The 11,802-nt window shown below is 37.4% G+C and overlaps 1 protein-coding gene across 1 annotated transcript; it reads right to left on the minus strand.

Annotated features, from left to right (window-relative positions):
- Window positions 1-1,446: 1,446 nt before the first annotated feature.
- soat1 (sterol O-acyltransferase 1) lies at window positions 1,447-10,264 on the minus strand. Its single transcript, XM_029430491.1, has 16 exons — window positions 10,138-10,264; window positions 8,908-9,062; window positions 7,593-7,651; window positions 6,881-7,029; window positions 6,690-6,749; window positions 6,136-6,243; window positions 5,725-6,010; window positions 5,525-5,603; window positions 4,663-4,747; window positions 4,533-4,578; window positions 4,289-4,418; window positions 3,886-3,983; window positions 3,688-3,786; window positions 2,844-2,979; window positions 2,505-2,650; window positions 1,447-2,124 (listed from the first exon to the last, which is right to left on the minus strand). Exons 2-16 carry the CDS (start codon window positions 9,059-9,061, stop codon window positions 2,047-2,049), a joined length of 1,713 nt encoding a protein of 570 aa, XP_029286351.1. The 5' UTR covers window position 9,062; window positions 10,138-10,264; the 3' UTR covers window positions 1,447-2,046.
- Window positions 10,265-11,802: the final 1,538 nt, after the last annotated feature.

The raw sequence follows: 11,802 nt of genomic DNA on the forward strand, positions 1-11,802 counted from the left end.
GAAAATCTTAAAACATCAGTATCAGCTGTTTTGTCAAGCAAATGAATTGTTTTGATATAAGATAATGAGATCATTTTAAAGTATCTGCACTATTAAACTGTAACTATAAAGCATGTATAGGTATGCGATTATTTTAGGACTATAAAAGTAAAGAAATGTATAAAATAAAGTCCTTTATGAAGCACTGAGTGGTAATATGACAGGACTCATAAGTGCAAAACATAACCTAATATATAAAGTCCTAGTGATTTATACATTTTAAACATAGTTATAGACAGTATAGACTTGTACACAGCCACTCAACTCATGTATTCTATCTGATTATGTGCAAATCAACAGAATAAAGATTGGTTCAATACTGTTTAATTGGCACATTGATCATTATACACAACACCTTGATCCAAGATAGAGCGAACATACACTTTTTATTCTCAACAGTTCTTATACTTTGATGTGTCTTTACAGAATGTATCAGATATTTGTCTGCATTAGAAGATATAACATCCTGATTCATAAAATTGTCACCTGACACAATGAGCAATTCATGGCCAGAAAAAAATAAAGTTTACAATGAACACAAAGACAGTAATTAGGCAGGTAACAGCTCTGCTCCCAAAAATATGTCATTTCAGTAAACAGCATTTCTGCATGTTGGCTCTTCACTACTATACATATTTTCATTAACACAATCTCAAAAATGCATAAAGCAAGATTACATATTGAGTTACTTAGTAGTGAGTACCATATTGTTTTCCAATATATCTGCACATATTTAAAAAATAAGTTGCTGGTACTTGTTAATATACAATTTGTACGGGACTCTGGGGAAGCCTCTCGTGCTCCTGACCACAATTCACAGCCAATTTGAGCAGAGGGCGCAAAAGTAAAAGCTTTTAATGCAGCGCCACCTTGTGGTCATACAGTTTTTTTGGAAGTGCTGAGTTTTTCATTGCTGGTTCTTCTTGTGCATCTCATTATTCACACATGTAAATAGAGTCTCCCTGCAATTTAATACGTAGTTAGCAACATTAACTTTGTGATTTCCTCACAATTATACATTATTTCAAGTCCACAGTAAGTGAAGAGCATACATATTCCTTCTTCCATTAGTTGGACATGGACCTTACTGTTCTGTAAAATGTATACTATGAGTTTAACAACAAAGCACTGTATTCAGTATCTGATAAAGCAATCTGTAGCCCTTGTGCTATTTAAGTATCATCAATATTGTAACATTCGAGCAGCCAGCAGCAACGTTTACAGTCGTAAATTATTCTACACACACACACACACACACACACACACACACACACTATCGGTCATGAACAAAACATCTTATGTTCACAGAAAACTTTCTATTTGTGACACTAAATGCAGTTTCATTTCAGAACCATCAAGAATACATTCAGCAGTCAGAATATATTAACTCCACACAGCATAATTATCATCTCCATTTTGTTTTCTGAAGTTCAGTCTCATTATCTTTTATAGCTTCAGATTTACTATAAAATAAATTCCTCTACATCAGCTTGTTGACTGCAACCGTCCGCTATACACAGAGGAAACAGGTTCCTCATAGATTTATACAAAACACCAAACAGTGGCCATCTTTTCAAAATAAATCTTATTGGCAGTGAAAATAAATAACATTGAAAGGCTTTTCAAACACACTGAATTTCTATAATACAGTAGTAATTGCACACTTTGTAAATATTGACCATTACTGCATATGTGAATGATGTTTGTATTTCTGTTTGTCATCATGGCATAAAGAGTGGTTTCAAAGTTGATCCAATGGAAATGGTACATAAAATGTAAATGTGAAATTCTGTTGCATTTCTTTGAAAACATAAATCAGGTAAGTAAGGCATCGCTGTGACTTTGCTGTTAGATTAAAGGATTAACTGGATCTCTTCCATACATTCATACAGACTCAGTCATGAGTCACTTAGTGCAATAAAATACACACTTGAAAGAGCAGAAGTTATGACAGTAACAGAAAGGCTGGTCAAATATATACTGATCAGTGATGATCCTCAGCGTAGATCACAGCCCATCAGCGTCCGTCATCACGCCTCTCTGGCAGCTCCAGGAGCGAGGCTTCAGCAAGTCAAAGAACGAAGGCTGAAATGATAAAACAACATGTAAAGCTGAATTTGTGTCCATGTAATTGGAATCACGTGGCGTCGTCAGGCATCAAGAGTCTTAGTATTTGCAAGTTAGTGGAAAAAACATAAAAATTATGGAAAAACTTAAAAGGTAGTAAGCTAACGGGGAATCTACACCAACACGCTCCATAAAATAAGCAGGCTGTGCATCAAACTGGCTGTTTTGACGTGAACGCAATGGAAGGAGGAGGGAGAGTACGCCATCTTGTGACTGCATGTTATCAATTGCACCTTTAAAAAGGTTGGCAAAGCATTAACCAACCTTCAGCTGAATTATTGTTTCTCAATAAACAGTGCATCAGTGTTTAGAGGGCAAAGCAATGCTGCAGGTGTTACCTCCTTCAGGGGGCAGTAGCGCTGGGCGTACCACTCCTGGGAGTACAGACAGATGATGACTCCCTGACCCAGGAAGAGAGACGTCCACATGATTACGTTCCAGATGGGACCTTTCCTTTGGTCATGCAGAATGAAGTTGAACATCACTGTGAGAGGGTGAAAAATGGAAGACGATGGAGGAAGCATAATGAAAAAATAAATGCAGAGAGACATCATTTGATTGATTGATCATGTTATTGTGCGTGTCATAACACTAAATAATAATATAAATTACATTTAGCTGAATTCTCAAGCAAGTCTGAGGGACTGATAAACAACAACAACAGAGTGTCGTCTTACTTCCGAAGCACATAAAGAGGCAGAAGAGCACGGGATAGAAGAAACCAAAGCAGATTGCAAGAATGTACTCGTGGACCACCGCAGACACTGTGAACACAAACAGCATGGCTACCGGTCTGAACCGCTTCTGAGACATCTGGAAAGAAAACAGCGGAGAGGACAGACGAGTCCTGATCAATACTTATGCACATCCTGCACAACTCTCTCATTCTATAGCATGTTTTCTAGTAATTCAATAAAGTCTATATGAAATAACTACATGATGTAGCCAATTTTTGTATTCTGTGTTAAATACTTGAGTATTTTCTCAATTAATAAGGAAATTTAGTGCAAAATGAACCTAAGTTTCAAGTGAAAATATAAATAAATATGTCCAGCTATACGCTGACGATACAGTAAATGTAAAAACAAAACAGCAATCTTCAAATAAAATTCAGTTTTTCTGAGAAACTTTAATTTAGTATGTGCTTGTTATTATCAATGTAGACGACGTAATTGTGCATCACGATAAATTGAAATACTACAAGTTATCATATCATATCAGCCCTATTGTACTTGGCCTCTATTCTTATTTCCTCTTTGTTTAAGTTTAATGTACGTACCGAACGCGTGAATAACTTATTTGGCAGTAAACCTCATTCTGATCCATGTATTTCTACATTAGTAATAAATTGGAAAATATGTTTCAGATAATTAGAAATGGTTTTTCAAACAAATGCTGTAATTTCCTCCATTATTATAAAATAGTCTATAAAAATCCCTGTAAACCTGACCCACCACAGAATTCTTTATTAAAGAAAATTAATACAAATACAAATATTGCATCTATATCAAAAGCACTCACCCACAGGATGTCCCGGTACACATAGTAGTACAGCCAGTCATGGACCACTACATTCCAAGTACGATAGTAATTAGCAAAAGAGGTCGAGTTCCACCAATCCTGTGATGTAAATCAAAGTTAAATAAGTCAAGTATAGAGTACAAGATAGGAACTTAATTCAAAATGTTTTGCTGTTGCTGGCAGTAACAGAAGAAGTACCTTGTAAAACATTCTGTCAGCAAAGCGGAGCATCTCAGCAAAAGCATTCAGCCAGCAGTGGAGGACAGCAAAGAATCCCAGGAAGAGAATCAACACTCCTGCAAATGAAAACAATTAGACATTTTTACTACATGCATCGTTCAAACTGAAGGAAAAAGTGGCCCAAATCTGCCCAAACTAAAAAGGTACAGATCTGATTATTTGCAATGCGACATCGATCTGAAAAGGTACATCGGACTTCAGTGGCCTCCGTGTTCACTTCTGTACGACAGCGTACTGCGTGTGACGCCTTTGTTTATAGTTCAGGATAGTTCACATGACAATCTGACACTGTCCACATTAAAAAACATTATGTAGCCTAAAGCATGTAAGAAAGGGTATTTGTTGATAACGCTGATCTTACCTGGCAAGATGGAGTTAAAGACGCAGAGGACCATGGCCCTCAGGTCAAACAGCTGCAGGCTGATGCTGTGGAACTGAGGGATGCAGAGCCGCACGAACACGTAATAGGCATAAAACAGACAGCCAAGTACCTGTGTGTGTGTGTGTGTGGGGGGGGGGGGGGGGGGGTTGAAATGGTCAGAAAAATGGGCTAAAAACGTTTTTTTCTTGCAATTTTAAGCCTTAAATATGAAAGAAGTTTGAACCTGAAGTAACTTTGTGGCCACGTAGCCCCATCGGATCACTGGGTTCCTGCATTAAATGAGAAACAAGGTTTTACCAAACACACGAGCGACTGTATGGAGGAAGAAAACCACAAACGATGAGTGTGTTTACCTCGGGTACTTGTCTCTGTAGATGAGTGTGGGTGCAAACAGAAAGTAGAGATACTGAGAGACCTGAGGGACCACAGGGCTGGGGCCTGTAGATGTAAGGAGAGACGGCTTAGTATTCGTAGTAATAGTAGTAATAATAATAATAATAATAATAACTTTTCAAAAACCTTCAAATTTTCTTTAAACTCTCAAACTTAAGGATTTCAACCATGTCAGGAATCCAACACCTTAAACATTAAATTCAATGACTTTTCAAGGACTTTCCAGGCCAAGTTCTCTCTAATACAAGGACCCAACATGACAGTTTGAGACACTGATCAAGGTTTAATTACAGTTACAACACTGAGCTGTTTTATAATGAGAACTAGCAGGCTTTCTCTTCCTGCATACTTATATAAAGTCAATAACCTGTGTCTGTGTGTATTTATCAGGCTGCCAACAGCTTAAATAAACACATAGACACAGGTTATTGACTTTATATATCAGGCTTCCAACATACTTAAATAAACACATAGACAGGTTATTGACTTTATATATCAGGCTGCCAACAGCTTAAGGCAAATTAGATTTGAGACTTTTTACAAATTTTCTTTTAATTGAGCTAACTGGATCTGTGTGATGTTAATGCAAGAAGCATTTGATAAATTATACATGTTTCCAATTATTTAGCGAATCATAAAATCCTACTTCCCCTGTGATCTTTAAGGCTTTTGAAAGATTTATATAAGAAAATGTTTTACTATCAATTAAGGCCTTATTCTTAGAACCCTGCAACATAAGGCAGCCATGATAAATAAATTAACTATGAATTGGTAAACAAGAAGTGTCTATGGATACACAGGAAAACAAACATTGTGACATACTGGTCTTTTCTTTAGCCCAGGTCAGGACTCTTGGTACATTCTCCCTGACAAAGGAGTGGGCTTTCATCATCAGACGCACCTGGAATTAGACAAATAATAAAAATGGACACAACAGCTATTACAAAGACAAATACTAAAGACAGAAACAGCAGCTGCAAATGTCCCAGCTGTGGGACTAATAAAGGATTATCTTATTGTACCTGTTCCATGATGATGATGAAGCAGGATGCAGGTGGAAAACTGTTGGTCACCACCACATACGTAGGCAGGAATCCCACACCAAACGCTTGGTAGAGCAGGAATACAGAGCCAAACAGCACATTGCACAACCTGGAGTGACTGTCAGTCCCAGACTGGGTCTGTGACCACAGGTGGAACAGGCTGTAGGGAACCAGCAACACAGACAGGAACATGCAGATCCACGTGCACACCACCAGTGGGGTCTGTCCAAACGCATAGACCAGCAGGTCAAAGTGGAGCACCAGCCTGAGGCAAAGGAGATAAAGTAGGGCGGAGAAACCATCTTACCAAGATGAAAAGCGATAACCAAAATAAAAGAACTAATTATAATTTAGAAAAAAGGCATTATGCATAGCAGTCTTCTACTTTACCTGCCTTCATCAATGAAATCTACCACCAGTGTACTGAGGATAAAGAGAATGAGCAGGGCAATAAACATGTGGTAGATGGTCCTGATGTGGTTGACCTCAAACAGCTCGCTGCAGACAAACAGACCACATGTGATAAGAATCTGAACAGCTAAATGGATGTAAACAATCAAGCTGCAGTAATGTCAATGAACAAAACTAAATATATTACAGACTGAATATTGAATTCTAATTATTGCACATATGATATAAAATATATTGCACATGAAAGAATGAATTGTAAGTCTCTGCATGTGCAGACTACTGGGAGCAGTGCTGATGTGTATTTAAAGTCTGGGTTATTGACCCTGATGATGAAAACCTGTGTTGATCGCAAAGCACTGCTCATTGTAAATACATAATTGCCAGAGAAGGAATTTTCACCTGTTTTTGAGACCACATTTAATCCATACAATGAGCACGAGCTGGAATAAGCACAGTACATCTGAAGGATCCAAAGAGCACGTGTGTGTCATCCACAATATTTACATTTCTTTCAGCTCAATGTGTCAACTTACTCCAAGAGGGACCTGCGACTGACAAACTGCTTGCCCTGACCATGAGGAGGCCGGAAATACCTACAAAAGGAAAAACAGTCAGTGACCAGCAAATCTATTTTTGTTGGAGAACAAGTGTGTGTATGACTAAGAGAGAAATGTTTTCTCTAGAATGCGCTTCGATTGGCTAATAGAAGTTGAAAGACAGGCACCTTAGTTTGTTCCTCTCCTTGTCTGACAGCGGAGGTGAGAAGACGGCAGGTACAGGTGCAAGCTCCAGGCTGGCCGACTCTTCAATAAGACTGTCCATGAAGTCATTAACCTGACTGTCAAACTGATGCATCAGGTCACTCTTCAGGTGCTGAGAAACACAGAAGATGCAGGAAGAGTTAGCATCCGTAGTCTGGACCGACGTAAACTTAAATCTGGAATATTTTGATGTTAAATGTGAGAAGATTCATAGTTACAGTTACATTGCTTTTCATTTTTCGACACCGCTCAAGAGAGAAGAGACATGGTTTAAAATATATATTTTAAGTCTCCATGTGCAAACATACTGAAACACTTAGTCATCAGCAGTTGCTCTGGATAAGAGAGTTTATCCAGCTATTAAGAAGAAAAACTTAAAGAATGGTTGATACATTTCTTTTTGTTCTTTATTCTAGTCATCACATCACCTGCTTAAGTTCACAGATAATCAACATGTTCTACTGTTGCATCATCTTCTTCTTCTTCTTCTTTTACAAACAGAGAAATCATAAATAAATCCAATAATTAGTGAGTGCTAAAAAGACGACTACAGACAGAAATATACCGGCGTACAGTCTCAATATAAATGTGCTTTATTTTAGTCTGTGGGGTGATGTCACTCTAAGATAAATCATTGATTAATGGCTTTTCTTATCTAAATATTTATTTACTAACCTCTGCTTTCCTTTTCAGTTGTAGCTTTTTACTAATCACACATTCCACTTCAATTTTTCCTGAAATTAGAAAAGAGAGCACACAAGTCTGAGCATATAATACAATCAAACGTCAACATGCTGCTTTGTAATCTTCCAATATCATTATACGGCTAAGTGCTCTGAATGCACCTGAATTAAACAACAGAGCAGACACAGTTACCAGGTTACCAGGTTACCGTGCCCCAAAAGTACCTTGACCTGGTAAATGTAAACATCAAGTCATGCCATGTCAAATATTTCGATAAAAATTGGACTGCTCATGGTGAATGTTACCAGAGGTTGACTTGGGTAATTATTGGGGAAGGTAGGAGTTAAATCAACATGCACATTGCATCATAAATGTCACTGAAATGAAGGTTAATGTCATCCATCTTGGCCCTGCTGATGAGGGAGTTTGGATTTTTACAATCATGCAGTTCAACTGGGAGATTTTAAAGTTTTATTATCTTAAGTTTTTCATGATTCTTGTAACCGTTTTTTCATCCGTTGACAGTTTTAAAAGCTGCCAAGTCTGTTTTTATTATTCGTCTAATTCCAGGTGCGTCTAATGATGAAAGCCCACTCCTTTGTCAGGGAGAATGTACCAAGAGTTCTGACCCGGGCTAAAGAAAAGACCAGTATGTCACAATGTTTTCTGTATTCCTGTGTATCCATTTACCAATTCACAGTTTATTTCGTTCTCATAGCAACTGTGTTCCCTTTTCCTCATGTTGCAGGCTGTAAAGGAAACTCCTAATGAGCGCAGCACTGAAAACCAAAGGAAGTGAGGTCTTCCACTGAAGGTTTATTAGATCTTGATCAAGGAGAATAGATCATGAACAATACGAGCATCCAGTCTGGCAAACTTTCTCTCAACATTTATCCTAAAACAAGGCTTTCCATCATTGTTTACCTAAAGATAGATCCCTAGATGGCTCCTCAAATCCTAGTCAACACATTCTGAGAAAGACAGTCATAGCATCTCCCTGACCTTGCCAGTCTGAATACACTGGGCCCATCTTAACTCTTTATCTATGCAGCTGTGCTTTCTCCGGTCCGGGGAGACAACCAGGGCGAGCTATAGATTGTTCTGGGAACAGCCTGACCTGAGAAGGTACATTGTGTAGGCTGACCTTTGACCTAAAGACATTAATCTAAAAACAAAACAAAACACTAACACAAAGGGCTGTCACATATATCATTTTAGATAACACTGCATTATTATTTACTCATCATGGGGTTATCAAATTGAAATAATCAAAACTTTTTAATAAATCTTGAATCCATTTCCTTACCATAGCTGGTAACGTGGTGGCCTCCGTTGCCTTGCTGGTGTTGTTCTTGACTACATTCCTCATCCAAAGAGCGATTTGAATCAGGGAAGGCGGGCGTCTTAGGATCGACTCGGCAGCGAGACCGGAGGACAATGTCATCATCCCCAGTCTCCATCCTAAAAGTAACGGGTAACTGACATTTTAAAAAAATAACTAAAAATCAGTGGCGTCCTTGTCTGACAGCAGAGGTGAGGAAACAGCAGGTACAGGTGCAGGCTCCAGATTCTTCAATAAGGCTGAAGCCATTAACCCGACTGTCAAACTGATGCATCAGGTGACGCTTTACTGAGCAATAGAGCATTCAAAGTCAGTAAATGCTTGAAGAAATCTGTAATATTTGAGTGTTAAATGTGAGAAGATTCATAGTCACAGTTACATTGCTTTTCGTGTTTCGACAACACTCGAGAGAGAGAAGAGAAAGTTATTTTCTTAAGTGTCCAATTGTCCTTGAGCAACCCACTGAAACACCTACTCACCAGCAGTTTCTCTGATGAGCATTTAGCTAAATAAGTCAAATGTGAATGTAGAAATGTTGATTTCCTCACAGTGGAAAGAAATTGTCATGATAAATCTGATTACATGTATTAATTCATGTTCATATCAACTTATTTTTTTCCACAGTCATCACAGAACATGCTTACATTCAAAGATAATCCAGATGTTCTACTGTGAGAACATCTTCAAGAGAAATTAGATATAATGATACAGCTCATAAAAAGGACTAAGAGGCTCAAATCAATCTAGTAGGGTTATTTAGTTTTGCAAAAACTTCTCAAACAATGTCTGAGTGGAACAGCACTAAAGTAAAAGGTGATCAGGGACACATGAAGAAGCAGCTCATGCCACCATCACCATGTATGGGAATGCAAAGTATTTTGCATGACAAACTAAGCAAACAAATGACTCTCACATGACACGGACACGCAGCAGACAGGCGGCTAACACTTAACTTAGCTCCCATAAACTGAAATTAAAGTCAGGTGGCGGTTAACTCACGAGCTAACTATAGCTTTTAAGCTAACCTGGTTTAATGTTCACGAACGTTGGAGACACCAACGGCTGCTAGCACTGAGGTCTACGCACAATTAGCCCACTTGTTGACGTCTATCGTTAGCTGAGGAACAGGTTGACAGGAAACAAAGACGGTAAAAGAAAGATAACAACGTTGTCTACCGACTCCTTGATACATACTCGATTCAAACCGGGTGCTGTGTTGTTATAAGTCGACCTCCGCCGTTCAAACTCCTTGAATCACAGCCGTGTGCCGCTGCTCACCTTCCCCATTGTACAAACTGGGGACATGATGAGCAGAGCGGCCGACGCTGATTGGTCGAAAGTCTCTCCTCCTTTTGACGTCATCAGCGCGCACAATAACTAATCATTGGGTTTTATTATGACCAACATGCAAAACTAAATAAAGACATTTATTTTAATTTACTTTTAGTATAATACGAATTATAGTTGAGCAGTTAAAAGTCTCTCAACAGCTTGTAACCATTCACGAATGGAATTAAGCGTGTAAGTAAGTACATTTACTCAAGTGCAGATGTGGAAGAAGTACACTTTTACTTAAGTAAAAGTAGTAATAATACAGTGTAGAAATACAAGTGTAAGTCCTGTATTCTTTTTTTAGTTCAAAAGCATTGGCATCAAAATATACTAAAAGTACTCATTATGCAGAATAGCCATTTTCGGAATAATATATATTATAAACCTGGGTTATAATTAGTGATCCATTCATGTGTTCACCCTTTTTATTTGGCAACTGGTAAAGTTAGAGCTACTTTTAATTGCTTTTTATACTGCCAGGTATCTTAATCCATAGAAGTACATCATATTCATTAGTTGATTTATATTTTGTATTAATAATATGAACCTACAAAGTAACTAATGTTATCTAATAAATGTAGAGAAGTAAAAAGCACAGTACTTGCTTACAAATTGTAGTGGACTAGAAGTATAAAGTACCTCAAAATTGTACTTAAGTACTTGAGTAAATGTACTTAGTTAGTCTTCACCACTTCTCAAGTACTATTATGACGTACTTGTACATGTTTACTTGAGTATTTCCGTTTTATGCTACTTTTTATTTCTACTCCTACAATTCAGAAGCAAATATTGTACTTTTTACTCATCTACATTTATTTAACTCATAGTTACTTTTTACATATAGAAACACATCCTATGCTTGTATATGATGTGTTACTATACCGCTAATCAACCCACTATTTTACAAAGTATCTAAACTTGGTTCCACGTTGACAAAGTACTCAATTAAAACACACTTACATGTATTTGTTAATGATAAAAACAGGATAATATAATATTCTAAATGATTATAATACTGTGAAAAGAGCCATTCTGCATATTGAGTACTTTTACATTTGATTTAAGTACACTTAAGTAACATTTTGAATTCAGGACTTTTACTTGTGATGGATTATTTTAAGTCCATAGTATTTATAGTAACATATATATATATATAAAAACAAAATGTCAAACATATATTCCATGAAGGACATATATTGCGCCTCTCCACATTCAATTCATGTTTGTATTATTAATCTTTACAACATGCACTTTATATCATACATACTACATGGCATACTGAAGACCTACTGATTTAAAATATACTCAAAATAGTTTTTGACCTTAGTACGGCATGATGGTTCATAAATGGACCAGTTCAACTGGTCTTATGAGCGGAGTGTGGCAAATAAAATTAACAAGACACAGGGACGCATTTATGAAAATCATGATCAACTTCATCATCTGATATAAAGGCAACTTTTCCGGCTGAGGTCATATAACCACAGATTTCTTTCCAGAAAGTCAGTTAGGCTCAACTTAACGGTA

Source organism: Cottoperca gobio, chromosome 4 (assembly GCF_900634415.1).
Source record: "Cottoperca gobio chromosome 4, fCotGob3.1, whole genome shotgun sequence".
NCBI lineage: Eukaryota > Metazoa > Chordata > Actinopteri > Perciformes > Bovichtidae > Cottoperca > Cottoperca gobio.